Here is a 19,665-nt window from a genome sequence, read left to right as displayed (position 1 = left end):
ACAGTTACTCTTGGAATGAATGTGAATCCATCTTCTTTCCCATTCAGTTCACCGGTAACTCTGAGCTGATATGATCCAGAATCAGACTCTTTCAGATCATTAATGATGATGCTGCAGTTGTTCTGACTCACATCAGGCTCCAAACGTGAGACTCGTCCTTCAAACGCAGCCTGAGCTTTTTTGTCTGTGTTTTTGTTGCTGTGAAATATTATTTCATCATCACTGCAACTGTGTTGAGATGTTTCACATTTGTACCAAACTGTATGTTTGGGTGTAAACTCATCAGCAGTAGTGAAAGAACACGGGATCACAACACAGAGTCCAGCCTCTGCTGTTAGTTCTCGCTCACTCAGATTAACACAGTATCCTTTGTCACAGTGTTGCTGGCCCCAGGCTGAAGCACCTGTTAATGCAAAGGGAAAGATAAATATAATGATATATCACAGTAACTTGTATTTTTTACACAAGGTGTTTGTTTGTGCTATATACAGCAACTATAGTTTTCACATTTCATAGTGTATTATATCCAGGTTATGAAATCTGCCTGGATATTAGTTAACAGTATCTCGAGACATGTTTCACAAAAGATTAAATTAATTGTTAAAAAGCCAACAGATGATAGTAAAGGCACAAATTTATGATGAATTGTGAGTGTTAATAAAATCTTATCATCTGGATAAATTTCAGGAAAAAAAGATTCAAATACAAATAAAGCAGAATTACATAAAATGAGAAGATACAAACCTGTGCCAACAATGCTGCCTTTTACAGAGAAAAACAGATTTGCCCAGATGAGCACAAACATGTTCGATGCTCGAGACGTTCAGTCTCTCCCTCCACAGAATAACTTGTCCAGCAGAGGAGCAACCTCTGCTGTTATTTTTTGTTCACAAAGGATAACACCAGTTTTGCAACCTAATTACAAGAATACAGAAGAGTCAAAATGTTTTTTAGCATTGCTGCTCTCAGAGAAAAGCAGAATACCCCAGATGAGAACAAATGTTCGATATGTGACATGTTCAGTTTATCCCTCCACAGAGAAACTTGAACGCAGATGATGTAAAGATGCAGAAATAAAACAAGGGATTGTCCACATTTTACATAATATATCTTAAAGGATGTCACATAATTTGTTAGCAGTCATATGTATAAACTCGGTCTTAATACATAGCTGTATCATTTAATTAATACAACAACAGAAACAAATGTAGAAACAGTCCACCAGTTTTTTTTTGTCCAGCACAAGTAACTTTTGTCAGCAGTGCCATATAGAAGAAAAGGTGGAATTGTATTTATTTTTTACCTTTTTCCTGTGTTTCTCGTTCTCTCTTCTCTCCACAGTGATCTCAACTGACTGCCCTAGTCGTCTCTATTTTCTGTTTCTTCCTTGTTTTTGCACCAAGATTTCAGGAAGTTTCTCAGCACACGTTTAAATGTTACTGAGCAAGACTGGCTTCAGTAAAAGCACCATCTTATATCACACTATGTAAATGTATTTCTCACTACTTAAGCACTGAGAAATGCAGCTGTTTTATTTGCTTAAAAAAGACCCTCTACTGCTGAATCTCTGCATAGAGAGTAGTTTTTTCTCTCTCGATAACTCGAAGCTGGTAAAAATTAAGGAATTGGAACTGGTGAAGAAACCTCATGTTACTGACAGTGTGTGGTACATGCACAGTCGTGGCCGCAAGTTTTGGCTGTGGCATAAAGTTTCTTTTTTGTGTACTTTGCTGATCTTTTGCTATCACTTGCATTTAATGTCTCACTGTATGTATACATTCAAAACAGAAGTAGCAACAAATCCAAAGGCAACTACCCGACTGTAGGCCACAATTGATCTGAAATCACATTACTGGCACACTGGTACAGCACATGTGAGTGAAAGCTTCACAAGCAACAGTGGTGTGTAAATTCAATAAACATAAGAAACATGTTTCCCCCCTGTTTCTCTTTCCCTCCTTTGTGTATTTAATGTGTCTTCCTTTGCTGTTTGTTGCGTCGTCCGCTCACGGTGCTGTGTTTTTCTTCCATGCTCGTGGTAATGTTCTGGTTCTCTGTTTCCTGGTTTTCTAGTTTGCGCTACACGTTTTGAGTTTCTAGTTTAGTTTTCTTGTATTTTATTTTCAAGTTTTTCTACAGCAATAAAGCTGCCATTTTGAGTTTATTCCTTTGTGTATGAGTCTTGCTTTTGGGTTCTTCATCCTGCCTGGCACACATCACATACTTTGACATTCTTGGGGATTTGGCAGATTTCAAAGTTTCATACATGCCTTCATATTGCAGAGTTCACATAAGTAATATTTTTACGTGCATCAAAATAAGTTGTATTTAAAAGGAAATCTCACAATGTCTATGTTACCATTTTATTTTAATATCAATATTCAATAAGCCAAAAATAACTAAAACTAGCAACATGTACAGTAAATTTAATGGTCAAGACAAAGGGTGTTTTCACATCCTCTTTTAAGCTGAAAGAGAAAAAAGTGTTGAATAGACAGTTGTGTGTGTTTAGCTGTTTCTTTGAACCACCAAGTAGTTCAGAGAAACAGCTTGCCACTGGCTTTCATGTTGGCAAAACGATTGTAAGTCACATATTTTGTCCAACTGTGCTTCAATGCTGTGGCTGTGTTTGGCAAGACACACACGGACGTTTCCCTTCCTATAAAATTTAAGTAACATTATTACTTAAAAAAATACTCAGGGAAGTTCAGTTAACGCTATGTTTTGGAGTTTGTACGTGCTTTGTCTTTAGGGGCCACCGTATGTAAACATATATAAATAAAACCACAGTTTATTTTTTTACATTAATAATTCCTTTTGTGCATAATTTTATATTTTTGTTAATAATAAATTAATTAAAGCAACAAAACAACCTGAAGAGCCGGTTGGGAGCCGAAAGAGCCGGCTCTTTTTAGTGAGCCGAGCCGAAAGAGCCAGTTCTCTAAAAAGAACCGGAAATCCCATCACTACTCTGTTGCAGTGTCTGCTTGTGAGTCTGTCTGTAAGTTCAGTCTGTGTTTCCTGTTTTGTTTTGAAAGTCCGTGTCTCATGTTAGCATGTCTGGTTTTGCTTCCTTTGTCTCGTCAGCCCTGATGCACCCCAGCTGTTTCCCTCCTGTCTCCCATTCCCTGATTGCTCCTCTGTGTATTTAAGCCCTGTGTTTTCGTTTGTCTGTGTTGGGATTTATCCTCATCTTATACTCCCATATGGAAAAGATATATATATATATAAATCTTATAAAGTTTGTATCTGTCTTGTGTGAAACTTGTATGAAAAGCATATAAGAGTGAAAACAGATATAAGACCCCTTGAAAAATTATATAATGAAACTTGTATGTTTTGGATACTTACTAAAACAATATATGAAAGTAATGAGAAAGTGGCCACTTTCATGAGTAAATCATATATAAGTTTTTACTATTTCTTTTCCATATGGGCTGTGTGTACTGTCTGCCTATGTGAGTTTATTTTGTAATTTTCAGTTTTGTTACTTTTTAGTTCAGCATTAAAGCTGGCTTTGATTTCACATTTTGCTTCTGAGTGTCTGGACTTTGGGTCCTCCTTACCACCACTCCTCCCTACACACAGCCTTCACATGACATTTTCACCCACCTTAATAGGTCTTGCATTAGTAGGGATTGTGTTTCCACACCAGATCCTGGAAATTCAACTCTCAAACTCTTCCTCTCTAGGTCTTGAATAGTGTCATCTGGTTGGTTAACTCCTAATTACAGAGTAGGATTTCCTCCTTAAACTTCCATAATACACAGGTCCAGCAAACTGACAAGTTCCTATTCTGTGCTATCAAAACAAATCCACAATAATCCTAATTAAACTGAATCCTTCTTCTGGTAAAATTGAATTATTATAAAAGCAAAACCATTCGGGCCATGTTATATCCATTTTCCTTTAAAATATTCTTCTCTCTCACTGGAGTCTGCTGCTGCAACCAGATGCAACTGTGTTGTACCACCTAGTGATGGGTCCAGCAACACTGACGCACCGGCGCATGTATCAAGCTCACAGAGCGAAACCTGTATCGGTGCGTGTGTCGCTTTAAGAAAAAGTCACGTGATCGATACAGCTGCTGTATGCTCATTGCCAACGCTCTAAACTGTGTTTAAAAGGTACCACATCTGCATCTGTCAACGGAATGAGTCGCCACCAAAAAAAACAAAACAAAATAACTCTCGTAAAGAAACAGATAATACATATCTCTCCATAAAAAATGGAGCCCAAAAGAAAAAGAAAAGTTTCTGCTGTGTGGGATCATTTCGATCTTTTAACTGCATATAAGGTAACTGTTTGTGTGTCTTTGTTTCAGTGTAATCTATCAGAATAGAAAAAAACAGCAATGTGACATGCAGTGTAAAGTATTTATTTCATTTTATGCAGGTTAAATGTCGCATCTGTTCTGCAGCCAAACATGAAAATGAGAAGACAAACACACTGAGAATGAACACAGCTAGGCCTATATAGACATCGAGCAGTATTATCATCATTTTTTTTTCATTAATATATGTTTTATTATTTTGAAATCAAGCATCTAGGAAGACTGTTTTTGACCAGGCAGTCCTGAATATATATATATTTTTATAAAAGACAATCCCTTAGTATTGTGGAGAGTGTTGGAGAGAAACATTCCAAGATCAAAGGATCCTTTAACATACCGGGGGAATAGGAAGACATCTTATCCGAACCTTTTCCACCTGGCTTTACAGTTTTTGTGTACCCCAGCTTCATCTGTGCCCTATGAGCGTGTGTTTTCCAAAGCTGAGGAAATGGTGTCAAAAACGCAATGGACTGAATGCAAAAACATTGGATAAACTTATTTTTCTGAATAGAAATTTATAATAAACTCTGAGTCAAATACATTTAAATGGGTAATGTTACATTCACAATACCTTCATTTTAATTTTCACTTAATGTCATTCACAATATATTTTAAAGATGTCTACAATATTTGCAATGTAAAAAATCTAAAATGATTCCATGGAAAGTACAACACCTTACAGTGTATACAAGTATGACTAGGTCATTGAATCAGTGCCTGTTGTGAGTCTCAAGTAAGTTGCCTGCAATGATATTTAAGGCCCAGCAGGTGACAGTATGGAGCAAAACAGCAACACTGTGTCGACTCACTATTGATACAGCTTTGGGAATGTGCTGAAACGCTTCACAAGGCCTCATCTACCCATCACTAGTACCACCTCTCTCCTTCCTGCTTTCTCTTCCACACTCCTCTTTTTTTCTCCCTTTTATAGAGAAGGGCCACAAGCTACACCAATCAACTATTCCCAGTACTCAACTCAAAATAGCTGGCAGCTGGACTAGACTAAAATCTCCACTGCCACTTTCGTGTGGCTTATATCTTACACAAACACAAACAAAAGCATCCAATAATTGAACAGGAAATTATTCCTCACCTAATGTTTCATGGGAGATTCTGTCAGTTATTCCACCATGCCACATTTTACAACAATGACAAAGAGGAACAGTAGAAAAACTGTGCTATAACTGACTGACCCCAGAGAGCTAGTGAACTGATCTGATCCATAAAGAGGTAGAATAATTGTAGCCTTGTTAGCTACAACCTGCTGAACTTACAAAGATAAAAGAAAAGAACAATATATTTGTATAATGGTTTAGGTTTTAGGTTATTAATTAGTTTAAAGTTAGTCTGTTTTGAGTTTCTTCTATTCCTTGTTTAGTTTCTTGTTTATTATATGTCCTTGTGTCTCTGTCTTCTGCTTCACTCTCAGTGTGTCCGTGTTGATGTGTGTTTGTGTGGGCATCCTTGTGTCCACACAAGGATGCCCACACAAGAAAGCAGAGTGTCTCTACTTTCAACTAACACTTCCTCCACAACAATGGCAAAGAGGAACAGTAGAAAAACTGTGCTATGTGACTGACCCCAGAGAGCTAGTGAACTGAGCTAGTGAACTGATCTGATCCATAAAGAGGTAGAATAATTGTAGCCTTGTTAGCTACAACCTGCTGAACTTACAAAGATAAAAGAAAAGTACAAAAAAAGCTCAATTTGCAGCTGTAGACAGGTGAACAATTTTATTATACTCTATGTATAAATTGAAATAGAAAATGTAATTTGTTACATATAAAATAAGCTCATTTATTTACAATGCAATGTAAAAAATGAACAAATATTAAGCTTTAATTTAATAGCTAATTTAAATTAAAATTTGTAATACCATAGTATCTGCTTTAATAAAGACAGTGAAACTAAATTAAGTACATCACCAAAGTATTGACTACAGGCTGCCATTAAAATCACACAGCTATCTGAAACCTGACTTTTTAGTTTATATGGTGTGCAATAACATCATAATCTGATGATACATCTGCTTTTTGCAGTGACATGTAGGTTCTCTCCTCCTGATGTAGGTTCACCTTTTTTCTTGAATTCCTTTGATGAGAAGAAACAGAAACCAATCATCGTCTAAAAGTCTTGACTGCATTCAAAGAGTCAAACAAAAACATAAACATACATGTGGAGAAACATACCAGAGGAACCATATGTAGGTTATGCAGAAGGCATTCAAAGTGAGAGATACACCAGCAACAATCCAGGGAAGAACTGTACTGTAAGAACCACAATGTTTCACACGAGCTGCTGTAAGACAGAAGAGAACACATGCACACACATATTTTATGTATCTTATATATGTACACACACACACACACACACACACACACACACACACACACACACACACACACACGTGGGGGCTAAAATGCTGTGGGGGCACAGACAGATGACAGATGTAACTTCAGCTTTTTTTGTAATTTTAGCGTTTCCAGGAGCCACAGCTGAGAGGCTCAACAGCCACATGTGTCCAGTGAGCTGCTGGTTGCTCTACATCTATACAGTTGTGAACATACTGCACATATTTCGTCACGTTGACTGATACATAGTCTGTAGAATGTTGTTGAGAAATGCTGATTCAGAAATGTTTATTGCAAATATTTCCTTTGTTTGGGCTATTTTTTGTTTTTTGATTTTGAAAGTACAAATGATTTTGCAGGGCGTGATACAATCACCATTGTCCTGAACGTGAGACTTTTCTGCTGCTGCAGTTAAAGTGCAGATGCAGTCAAGATAAAAAAAAAAAATCTGAAATGCACTTTTTTTGTTGTTTGATACAATATTTTCCTTTGCTGGAATAAAAATCAGGTTTTTTTTTTTTTAATTGCAGCTGTATTATCTACTGTAGTTCTATTTACATAACATACAAGTAAACCATTAAGTTATATTTAAACCATTTGGTAAAAATCGATATTAAAAACTATCAATTCTATTGAAAAAAAAAAGATTGTGTTTATCATTCACCCAAGTCAACAAGAAATGCAAACAAACAAAAATCTATTTTCAAACTCTAATTCAAATTTCTGGAGCTCTTTTTTTCTGGAGAAAAGGTAATTTTTACAGAACATGTTTACAAATATATATTAAAATTTATCTACGGAGAAAACCTGATAATAATTACTAAAGTTAATGCTGCACCTATAGCAATTTCTGACCAATGATGACTTTTAATGACTTTCAGGAATTCCAGCCTAAAACTAGACAGTTGCTCTGCACTCGAGGGAAATAAAATGGAAAGGAAAAATAAAAAAGTTAATATCCGTGGTTTCTGAATTATAAGTAGTACATGCAGATACAGAGATTGTGTTAAAAATACAGGACTAAAAAAATCTGAAAATGTTAAAGTGGAAAGTGTTTAGATGAAAAGCACAAACCATGTTTTTTAGACAGGTTTTTATGGACTAGCCAACCCGTTCTCACTCCCAAAGCGTAACATTTTACGCTAGGTGACAAATCGTCACCATATTACGTTTTCGGCTACCCACCACGTTCCTAGCAGGTTTTCTCTTTCTTCTCCATTTGCATTGTTGCTAACCAGTGTTGGTCAAGTTACTTGAAAAAAGTAATCAGTAACTAATTACTTCCCCAAAAAAGTAATCCCGTTACTTTACTAATTAATTACTTATTTTCAAAACTAATTAATTACTTAGTTACTTTTTAAAAACACGATTTACAACCTGAATAGGTGATAAAGCAATAGCTCTTTCAGCCCAGTTCTACTTTTTCTGCATAATCCATCATACAAAATGTAATCAAATGGAAAAGTCTCCTTTTTTAAAACTTGTTTTATCAGTTTTAATCTTTTAACTTTATGCATCAAGCAAAAATTTAATTATATGCAACATTCTCTGACTTGAAGAAATTTGTTTAACATTTAAATCTATTTTCTGCACATTCCAGCACATAAAATAAAATATTTTTTGTGTTTACACTCAGTCTTTCAAATAGATGCAAGTAAAACACAGCAGAAAATAAATAAAATCAAAGACTAGCGGTCCTGTTGCTCTATTTTCACCTGTAAAGAAGGCGGAGGTTTGCCCTGGTGCAGGTGTGCCGCAGCAGTCAGTGGAAGAATCTGCGAGTTTCTCTATGAATTTCCCATTACGTCGTAGCGCACTCAGTGCTTGTTTAGGGTTTTTTTCGCTGTAAAAAGAGGTTTTCTTCCCACGCACTATGGACACTAATGTTTTTGTCACGTTTTATGGAATCAAACTCAAAGTAAGGTCAGTACTTCCACGCTTTAAACGCTCATACTCTCTCCCGCACTCGATATATGATCCATTGTTGATCTGCACACAGCTGTTGTCACGAACGTCGCACTCGCTTACGTCATTGTCATGAGACATTCTCGCAAAAAATTCACGGTTTTAGTAACGCAGTAACGCAGCGTTCCTACGGGAAAGTAACGGTAATCTAATTACCGTTTTTGCAATAGTAATCCCTTACTTTACTTGTTACTTGAAAAAAGTAATCAGATTACAGTAACGCTTTACTGCCCATCTCTGTTGCTAACACATTCAACAGTGCTGTTGCCATGGGGTTTTTTTACAGTGAGACTGACAGTGCTGTTGACTGTGTGGTTTGATACACTAGTAATGACAGAGTACTCAGTGTGGTGATTCAACAGAGGCCATGTGATGGCCATACATGCCATCTACTTACAAGTCACAGTTACATCAACATATGAATTCAGAGTTGTGTCCAGATGTTTTACTGTACAGATGTACTGTCCTGAATGTTCTGATGTCACATTATGGATGACAAGTGTAGCTGATCCAGTGTCATTGTGCAGCTTTGCGTTAGAACCGAGTTTAGACCACACAATCACGGATGGAGGGAAACTTTCAACACTGCAGGTCAGATTAAGAACATCTCCCTCCTTAACGGTTGTAACGCCACTGATTGTAATTTCTTTCTTATCTGTGAGATAAAAATATACATTTTACAATCATGTTGTTTCCTTTTCAGACTCTAGTGATCATCCAATAGATTTCAAATAAATAAATAGATATAAACAATAACAATAGGTTATGAAGTACCCACAGTTCACATTTACTGTCAAAGTCTCCTCTGTAGTTTTTCCACATGTGAAGTTGATCTTGCAAGTGATACTGGTGTTGTGGTGTTCAGATGAAGCGTTAAAGGTCAAAGTTGAGATGTGACTTTGTGTGAAATCCACCAGATTCTCAGTCTTGAAATTAGTGCTGTTTCCTGTAATGTAAGATTCAGTCCCTCCTGCTCCTCTCCATGTCCAGGTGATTTCAGGAACAGATCGAGAGCAGAGACCAGGAGCAGTGCAGGTGAGTGTGGCCTGCTGTCCCTCAGTCAGTGTGGGAATCATTACTCTGGGCTTCAGATTAAGACCTAATGGAAAAAAATTGCATTTATAGAAACACATCAACTATCTGAAGTTCGTCTAGTAAATCAATCTGTTTTTTCAAATAAGATATTTAATGAAAATGGTTAATGGCAATCATAAGTTTTAACAGGAACTGCTGCAGTTCCTACCAGCTACCATAGAGGTCAACAATTCCCCAAAATAATGAATACTTCATTAAGGCCTTAAAAATACTAAATATGTTATTGTACATGAACAAATATCTTCTTTTTCAACGTGATTGTCCTTGAAATAGCTTTTTTCACCTTTAACTGAGACAGTTACTCTTGGAATGAATGTGAATCCATCTTGTTTTCCATTCAGTACACCAGTAACTCTGAACTGATATGATCCAGAATCAGACTCTTTCAGATCATTAATGATGATGGTGCAGTTTTTTTGAGTCACATCAGGCTCCAAACGTGAGACTCGTCCTTCAAACTCAGCCTGAGCTTTTTTCTCAGTGTTGTTGTTGCTGTGAAATATTATGTCAGGTTCACTGCAACTGTGTTGAGATGCTTCACATTTGTACCAAACTATATGTTCGGGTGTAAACTCATCAGCAGTAGTAAAAGAACACGGGATCACAACACAGAGTCCAGCCTCTGCCGTTAGTTCTCGCTCAGTGAGATTAATACAGTATCCTTTGGCACAGTGTTCTTGCACCAAGGCAGAGGCACCTGTTAATGCAAAGGGAAAGATAAATATAGTGATAAAGAATATTTAGTTTATAACAATAAACATGATGTCTAATTAAAGATACCACAGGAACTTTTGTGTTTTCACAGTCTTCTTGTTTGTGCTGTAGCCTACACAACTACTATGGTTTTCACATTATATCCAGGCAAGAATATATTCCTGGATGTTGATTAACAATATCTCAGGACATGTTTAACAAAAGATTAAATTAAAATGGCACACAAGCCAATAGATGATAGTAAAGGCACAAATTTATGATGAACTGTGGGTAATAAAAAATTCTTATCATCTGGATACATTTCAGAAAAAGAGTGTTACATGCAAATATTTTAAAAAGTCAAATACAAATATAGCAGAATTACAGGACAAGATACAAACCTGTGTCAGCAATGCTTCCTTTTACAGAGACAAACAGAGCCGACCAGATGAGAACAAACATGTTCGTTGCTCGAGACGTTCAGTCTCTCCCTCCACAGAATAACTTATCCAGCAGATGAAGCAAAAAAGAAATCAAAACAAAAAATACAATAAAGAAAAAGCCAACAGTTCACATCACACAGCTCAATAAAAGATGTAATATATATATAATATTATATAAATGTATATTAACTGCCAAATAAGAGGACAGCATTACAGGCATCACCAGTGTGTGAATGGGTGGATGACTGGATGTGTAAACCGCTTTGGGGTCCTTAGGGACTAGTAAAGCGCTATACAAATACAGGCCATTTACAGCATTAGGTCACTCATAATATTTGATTAGTAAATAATGGTCTTACTCACCATCACTGCTACAGATGTGAAAAAGTCTTTACATTTCTTCTTTTAAAAAGACTTTTTGAAACTCATTAAAATTTATTTTTACCTGTTTTACTTTGTTCTTCAAAACTTCTCTTCTCACTGATGTCTGGTGACTCTCTAAACTGAAGTTTTTCATCCTCATCGCTCTTTTCTTTTTCTTCCTCCTTCTTGCAAAATGATTTCAGGAAGTTTCTCAGTAAACCACTCAACTTTACAGACTGACATTCAAGTTCCTCTGTATGCTATATATAATTATAACATTGTATATTAAATAATTTACCTTTTTAAAACATAATGCATAATGGTATCTTGAGATTTTAAGATTGCAGTAATGGTGCTCCAACAAGTTCTATATATTCATATAGCATCAAATCATCATCAATCACCTCATGGCCCTTATCACTGTGAGGTAAAGTCCGCACAAGATTAGAGTGAAAACATAACTTGTATATGACATTCAGCTTATCTTTACATTACTTCAACATCATACCACCAATACAACATCATTTTATTGCTATTTAAATGTTTTCTTATGTACTCATTAAAAAAAGTTCCTTGAGACAGATTGAGTGCATTAAAGAACTTAAGAATTTAAAATAAACTTCCCCTCTCTCATTCCCCCTATTTCTGCATATTTAGTCATATTTCATGTCCAAATATGCAGAAGTGTTTGCTGCTTCTCTGCAAACACTTCTGCATATTTAATCCTTGTATGGTGTTCGGGTCTGTGAGACCTGTTTTCAGTTTTTTTCAAAAGAAAAATTAAACAATTAATTATTTTTTCAACCTGAAATTCATTGGCTTTGGCTTATTTTCTGTGAAAAACATAAATCCGGACTAATTTTCAATGACCTCATACTGTACCTCCCCCCACGCATTTACATTACATAAAAGGTGTTGGGGTCCACTGGACCCAGGTCTAATAAAAGTGTTGAAAGTGCAGGTCCTGTGTTCCCACACTCTGTCTTCCTCCTTTCTGGTGCTGCTGATAGTGTTTTCTTCCCCTCCTGCTCCTGCACAAAGTTGCAACAACTATCAACACCGTCTGCTCTTACATTCCCACACATTTTACCCTCTTTCTTGAGGGATCCAAATTTTATTTTCTCATACCCTGTACCACCTGCAAATTAGGGGCATAATACTATAAATAAGACTTTGACAATATGGTTCCTTATCACAACTGATCAAGATGGCAAAAGATTATCTGCTGCGAGGGCCATCTAATTGATTTTGGAAGAGAGGAGCTTCGGATGATGTTGACAAAGAGGTTTCAGAATATTTCACATTTCTGAGTCTGACAGTGACTTTGAAGAAGAGGATGAGGTTGAGCACCATTTAGTAACAAAACGAAGACGAGTACCCCATCTGCAGCCAGCTCCAGGACCAGAACAAGCCCACCAGACAGCAAGTGAAGAAATATGGATGTCAATAACTGGTGAAATTGAATGGTCTTCTTGCCCAAGAAATGAGCCACCCTGCAGAGCTGCTACTGTGATAAGCCAGGGCCAACACGGCTGACAGTTACTCATGTGCAGGACATCAAGTCTTCATTTGAGCTTTTCATCCCAGATTCCATCCAGAAAATTATTCTGGATTGCAGTAATCTAGAAGGAAGGTGTGTTTTTGGAGAGAGGTGGAAGCAGATGGACCAAATTCATCTAAGAACCCCAAAGGCCTACTTTGGGGTTCTTATCCTTGCAGGAGTTTTCAGGTCCAAAGGGGAATCCACAGAATCCCTGTGGGATTCAGAAACCGGCAAGAACCTTTCCATGCATCAATGTCTCTGGAAAACTTCCACAAAATTTCCAGGATTATCCGTTTTGATAACCGAGATGACAGACCAGCTCGACGGCAGAGAGACAAGCTAGCTGCTATCAGGACAGTGAGGGATAAGTGGGTGCACCATCTCCCCCTGTTTTACAACCCTGGGCATAATGTCAGCATTGATGAGCAGCTGATCCCATTTAGTTGTGAAACATATTGCTTCACGTGTAAATGTGTTGTGTCTTTCCACTCACTCCACTTGATTATAACTGATTTTTTTATAACATTTTATATAAAAAAACAAAAAAAATAATAAGAAGCACATTATTTCATAAATGTGATCTAACAAAGGTAAAGGGAAAAAATTAACCATGTTTGCTGTTCATATGGCTTGTAATTGGGATGAAGTAAACATCGGTTGAGTATTTTAACATAAAATTGTTTGATAGTGTTAATTTGGAAAGCCAAAACTCTAGCGGGTCCACCAGACCCATGAACACTGGCTGAGTAACAAAAATATGAACACCACACAAGGGTTAAGCTTCTTATGTATCCATTTATATTTTTGCACCATCTCAGCTGGTCTTAGTATTGCTATGTAATTCATTTTAATATTGTTATAGCAATGCACTGCTCTGCACTTGTGAAAATTATTTTTAACCATTTAAAATAAGATCAGTGCAGCAGTTTGTTGTATGTGTGAGTCTACATAGCTGGACCCAGAGGATTGTGATCACCAACATTATATATGTCATAAAAAATTATCTTCAGTCTTTTTCACATTAAGATTGCCTTACTGACTTTCTGCTGAATTTGATGCCTGCCTTCACAAAATTCTACGATTTAAGCTGAGACAGACTGTTTTGACCTTAAACACTGAGTCATATGTATTAGAAATGAATGATACTTCCCAGATATCAAATTTCAACAACTTAATGGATTTATTAAAAGCAGGTAGTCATTATTTTTCAAAATGTTCATAAAAAAGCTTAAAATACACATATTCATTCATCCATCCATTCTCTTACACTAATCCTTATCAGGGTCCCAGGCGCCCTGTGGGGGTGGCAATAAAACATATTTAGTGTTGAACTCTATTGTTCTCAAGAGGTTTTAAACCAAGTAAATAATAGAAAAAAATTGTCATTTTTATCGATCAATACTCTGGGATTGTTTGGGGACTTTTGTCATTAGCATTAGAACTACTGAAGCTAGTTATATCAAAAGTTTTAAATGGATTATTGGTATAGAACAAATGATTCGGTCAACCTGATGATGGTGTCGGATAAAAACTGAAAAAGAAAATAAATGATCTTATGCAAAAGAGGAAAGAAATGCATTTACTTAACAAAATGACATGTTTTTCTGGAAGAATACAAAACACAATACATCGTGTAAAAGAGCATTTTGTGAAAACACAAAAAGAAAATTCCAAAGGTCATTTGGCACACTTTGGCTACACACTTTCAAATATATTTAACCAGACAATGTCAGTGTTGGCCATCTGCCAAATGGAAACTTAAACTGTTAAAAATCTGCAAAATACATCAAGAATAGAGTCAAGAAAAAGATAAGCCACTATATTTACTGCTACTACTAAATGTCACTGGGCAAGATTTTATAGTAAAGCAGTATAGGTATCTAAAATTTGCTAAACCATAACATTTTTCTAATATTTGTAATCCTTAAACTACTGCAGAGCACGATATTCAAAGCTAACATTCTGTAAGATTTGATTTGTTAATATTTGTGAAGTTTACAGTATAGAGAAAATTGTCCTACAGTTAGTTATTCCAACACAAAATGGAAATCCATCCATCCATCCATCCATCCATCCATCCATTACATCTGAAGAGATCAATATTTATCCTTAGCAACTATACAAAAGAATTCCTCAAATATCATCTGTTATGTCATTCACAGTGGAGTACACTGCCTCATCTTCCTCGTCCTTCTTTTCTGTTTCACAATGTTTCATCTCCCCCTCCAACATTTTACCGTCGTCTCCACCATCATCTTCTTGTTCTTTTTTTATTACCTTCTTAATTTCAGCGTACTCCGTCTTTGTGCTTTCTCGCATCCTTGCTGCCTTTCTGCCGCTGTGTGTTTTTAACAGGGAAAGATCAATGGTGGCATATTTCACTTCGTTTGTCCCACTGTTTGAGTTCAGGGTCTGGTTGTTTTGTAATGCTTGAGCATCATATATCTGTTCGGCACAAAGTAAATAGTTTCAGTCATTTATCAGCTACAGGCAGCCAAACATTGTGAATACTATCGATTTATCTTGTATATAGTCTTTCATGCTTCAAAGGGTTTGAGTTCTCATTGGGTGGCCTGAAAATTAGCTTTACACAAGAAAGAAACTTTGCATTACTTTAATTCTGGTTTCCATTTGTGTATTTGTTTATTTATTTTATTATATGTTTGTTGTATCATGAATATTAAAGATCAAAGTTTTACTGTGACAGAAAGTTGAGATGTCTCATATTTTAAGTCAAACCATCCTATTTGCATGGTTTCTCTCTCCATCTGTCCCTTACTGCATTGCGCTGGAGTACACCTGAGAATCGCCAGGCTGTGTTAAACACCGCCTAGCAGAATAAAGGTGGCGACACTGGATTACCAGCAGCAATGAGACTTCCACCATATGTATGTGAGATATTTGTGCTGAAACTCATTTAAACTATTTGAATAGTTATATCAAAAAAGACGAATTAACATAAATACCAGTGGATCATCTGGACGTGTCAGCATCACAAAAGTGTCATTCAAATGTCCAGAACTCGTCATTTCTTTCCTGTAGAAAAGGGCATATTTACAGAAACAATGTTGAAATGAATGTTAAATTGAATCTACAGAGAAACCTTAGTAATAACTACAAAAATAATTCTGTACCTGTAACACTTTTTGGCCAAAAAGCAAACACCTGATGAAAGAACTGCACCAATCAAAAATGCAATGATAATTTCCAGAAATCGCCACCTAAGACCCGATGACGGCTCTGCACTCGAAGGAAACAACATGAAAAACCTGTTAACTCACATATTGAATTATATACAGCACACCTAATGGCTAGTCTAATGATTGTCTTAATTACATAGGTCATAGATTACATGGGTCAGAAAATGGTAGTAAAAATGTCAAGTGGTTAAAAATGTTACAGAAAGGGTTTTAATTTAAAACAACAGCAACAACCAAACAAAACTTACCATCTTTTTTGGACAAGTTGTTATTGATCAGCAGGTTCTCTCTTACTTCTCCATTTACATTGTTGCTGACACATTCAACAGTGCTGTTGCCATGGTTTTTTACAGTGAGACTGACAGTGCTGTTGACTGTGTGGTTTGATACACTAGTAATGACAGAGTACTCAGTGTGGTGATTCAACAGAGGCCATTTGATGTTAGGCAAAGGAAAGCCTTCACTGATGCACACACAGGTCAAACCCTCAGACTGAAGCACACATCCTGAGCCATTCTGTATCTTTGTATGCCCTTTAAACATGTAGTCAGAATCATAAAACAGGACACGCTGCAAGCTATAATGTTAATGAACTTCAGGTTAAAAATACATGCCATCTACTTACAAGTCACAGTTACATCAACATATGAATTCAGAGTTGTGTCCAGATGTTTTACTGTACAGATGTACTGCCCTGAATGTTCTGATGTTACATTATGGACGACAAGTGTAGCTGATCCAGTGTCATTGTGCAGCTTTGTGTCAGAACCAAGTTTAGACCACACAATCACAGATGGAGGAAAACTGTCAACACTGCAGGTCAGATTCAGAACATCTCCCTCCCTAACAGTTGTATTCCCAATGATCTGAGCAGCCCTGTTATCTGTAAAATACATTTCAGTGATTTCAGTGGTATATTTAAGGAGAGGGCAAGTTACACCGACATGTAATAATTCAACACAAAAAAAAAGAAAGATAAGAATGATAACAACGCGAGTTTAATAAATGCAAAGTGTAAAATGCCACAAATGTCATTAAAATGCAAATTACAATTTGGTCACCGTACATTATCATAATAGGTTTCAAAAGGCTCTTAATACATTTCCTCTCACTTCCCCCGTATAGTGCAGTCTACAGTGTTCCTCTTTCTGAATAAAGTTTTACTCTACATCAATATATAAAAGATGTGGCCACTGCTAAAAATGTTCTGCTTAAAAGCAAAAAAATTGTGTACTTACATATCACTGTGACACTGATATCCTTCTTCAGGGAATTGTTCATATATGTAACTGCACAGATGTACTGTCCAGAATGTTCTGCTGTTGCATTAGAGATGACAAGTGTAGCTGATCCAGTGTCATTGTGCAGGTTTGTGTCAGAACCGAGTTTAGACCACACAATCACGGATGGAGGGAAACTTTCAACACTGCAGGTCAGATTAAGAACATCTCCCTCCTTAACGGTTGTAACGCCACTGATTGTAATTTCTTTCTTATCTGTTAGATAAAAATATACATTTTACAATCATGTTGTTTCCTTTTCAGACTCTACTGATCATCCAATAGATTTCAAATAAATAAATAGATATAAACAATAACAATAGGTTATGAAGTACCCACAGTTCACATTTACAGTCAAAGTCTCCTCTGTAGTTTTTCCACATGTGAAGTTGATCTTGCAAGTGATACTGGTGTTGTGGTGTTCAGATGAAGCGTTAAAGGTCAAAGTTGAGATGTGACTTTGTGTGAAATCCACCAGATTCTCAGTCTTGAAATTAGTGCTGTTTCCTTTAATGTAAGATTCAGTCCCTCCTGCTCCTCTCCATGTCCAGGTGATTTCAGGAACAGATCCAGAGCAGAGACCAGGAGCAGTGCAGGTGAGTGTGGCCTGCTGTCCCTCTGTCAGTGTGGGAATCATTACTGTGGGCTTCAGATTAAGACCTAATGAAAATAAATTGCATTTATAGAAACACATCAACTATCTGAAGTTCATCTAGTAAATCAATCTGTTTTTTCAAATAAGATATTTAATGAAAATGGTTAATGGCAATCATAAGTTTTAACAGGAACTGCTGCAGTTCCTACCAGCTACCATAGAGGTCAACAATTCCCCAAAATAATGAATACTTCATTAAGGCCTTAAAAATACTAAATATGTTATTGTACATGAACAAATATCTTCTTTTTCAACGTGATTGTCCTTGAAATAGCTTTTTTCACCTTTAACTGAGACAGTTACTCTTGGAATGAATGTGAATCCATCTTGTTTTCCATTCAGTACACCAGTAACTCTGAGCTGATATGATCCAGAATCAGACTCTTTCAGATCATTAATGATGATGCTGCAGTTTTTTTGAGTCACATCAGGCTCCAAACGTGAGACTCGTCCTTCAAACTCAGCCTGAGCTTTTTTCTCAGTGTTGTTGCTGTGAAATATTATGTCAGGTTCACTGCACCTGTGTTGAGATGCTTCACATTTGTACCAAACTATATGTTTGGGTGTAAAGCCAACACCAGTAGTAAAAGAACACGGGACCACAACACAGAGTCCAGCCTCTGCCGTTAGTTCTCGCTCAGTGAGATTAATACAGTATCCTTTGGCACAGTGTTCTTGCACCAAGGCAGAGGCACCTGTTAATGCAAAGGGAAAGATAAATATAGTGATAAAGAATATTTACTTTACAACAATAAACATGATGTCTAATTAAAGATATTGAAGTAACTTTTATCTTTTACACGGGCTGCTTGTTTGTGCTGTACTCCACAACTACTATAATGTTCTCATTTCACAGCTTATTATATCCAGGCTATGGAATCTCCCTGGATGTGCATCAACAATATCTCAGGACATGTTTAACAAAACATTAAATTAAAATGGCACACGAGCCAATAGATCATAGTAAAGGCACAAATTTATGATGAACTGTTGATAATAAAAAATTCTTATCATCTGGATACATTTCAGAAAAAGAGTGTTACATGCAAATATCAAATACAAATATAGCAGAATTACAGTAAAGGACAAGATACAAACCTGTGTCAGCAATGCTTCCTTTCACAGAGACAAACAGAGCCGACCAGATGAGAACAAACATGTTCGTTGCTCGAGACGTTCAGTCTCTCCCTCCACAGAATAACTTATCCAGCAGATGAAGCAAAAAAGAAACCAAAACAAAAAATGCAATAAAGAAAAAGCCAACAGTTCACATCACACATCAAAAGAAAGATGTATAATATATATAATATTATATAAATGTATATTAACTGCCAAATAAGAGGACAGCCTTATAATATTTGATTAATAAATAATGGTCTTACTCACCATCACTGCTACAGATGTGAAAAAGTCTTTACATTTCTTCTTTTAAAAAGATTTTTTGAGCCACATTCAATTTTATTTTTACCTGTTTTACTTTGTTCTTCAAAACTTCTCTTCTCACTGATGACTGGTGACTCTCTAAACTGAAGTTTTTCATCCTCATCGCTCTTTTCTTTTTCTTCCTCCTTCTTGCAAAATGATTTCAGGAAGTTTCTCAGTAAACCACTCAACTTTACAGACTGACGTTCAAGTTCCTCTGTATGCTATATATAATTATAACATTGTTTATTAAAACATAATGTTATCTTATTTTAACATTCCAATAATGATGCTCCAACAAGTTTTATATTTTCATATCAGA

General features: G+C 36.3%; 1 protein-coding gene across 3 annotated transcripts in view; it reads right to left on the bottom strand.

Moving 5' to 3' along the window:
- Positions 1 to 19,665, bottom strand: part of LOC147318869 (sialic acid-binding Ig-like lectin 14) — a 35,676-nt gene that overhangs the window by 5,608 nt on the left and 10,403 nt on the right. The window contains exons 1-9 of one of the 3 annotated variants that reach the window (XM_086311030.1): positions 19,020 to 19,123; positions 18,206 to 18,616; positions 17,606 to 17,926; positions 17,225 to 17,482; positions 16,612 to 16,869; positions 16,235 to 16,519; positions 15,921 to 16,026; positions 15,753 to 15,822; positions 14,021 to 15,231 (exon numbers count right to left, since the gene is read on the bottom strand). In XM_086311030.1, coding sequence (XP_086167156.1) covers positions 14,920 to 15,231; positions 15,753 to 15,822; positions 15,921 to 16,026; positions 16,235 to 16,519; positions 16,612 to 16,869; positions 17,225 to 17,482; positions 17,606 to 17,926; positions 18,206 to 18,616; positions 19,020 to 19,080 — 2,082 coding nt within the window. In that variant the 5' untranslated portion in view covers positions 19,081 to 19,123 and the 3' untranslated portion in view covers positions 14,021 to 14,919. Of the gene's footprint in view, positions 1 to 6,315; positions 6,425 to 6,522; positions 6,632 to 9,046; positions 9,305 to 9,427; positions 9,749 to 10,027; positions 10,442 to 10,838; positions 11,004 to 14,020; positions 15,232 to 15,752; positions 15,823 to 15,920; positions 16,027 to 16,234; positions 16,520 to 16,611; positions 16,870 to 17,224; positions 17,483 to 17,605; positions 17,927 to 18,205; positions 18,617 to 19,019; positions 19,124 to 19,665 lie in introns of those variants that run through there. The other 2 variants (XM_086311031.1, XM_086311029.1) reach the window with 2 other exon arrangements.

The sequence above is a fragment of the Aulonocara sp. 'chitande type north' Nkhata Bay genome, linkage group LG11 (genome assembly GCF_057382095.1).
Source record: "Aulonocara sp. 'chitande type north' Nkhata Bay isolate Kocher_YH1m ecotype deep benthic linkage group LG11, A_spYH_male_GT1.1, whole genome shotgun sequence".
NCBI classification, from domain to species: Eukaryota; Metazoa; Chordata; class Actinopteri; order Cichliformes; family Cichlidae; genus Aulonocara; species Aulonocara sp. 'chitande type north' Nkhata Bay.
Note: the sequence above shows the minus strand (reverse complement) of the source record. Positions and strands in the feature narration are given on the sequence as shown.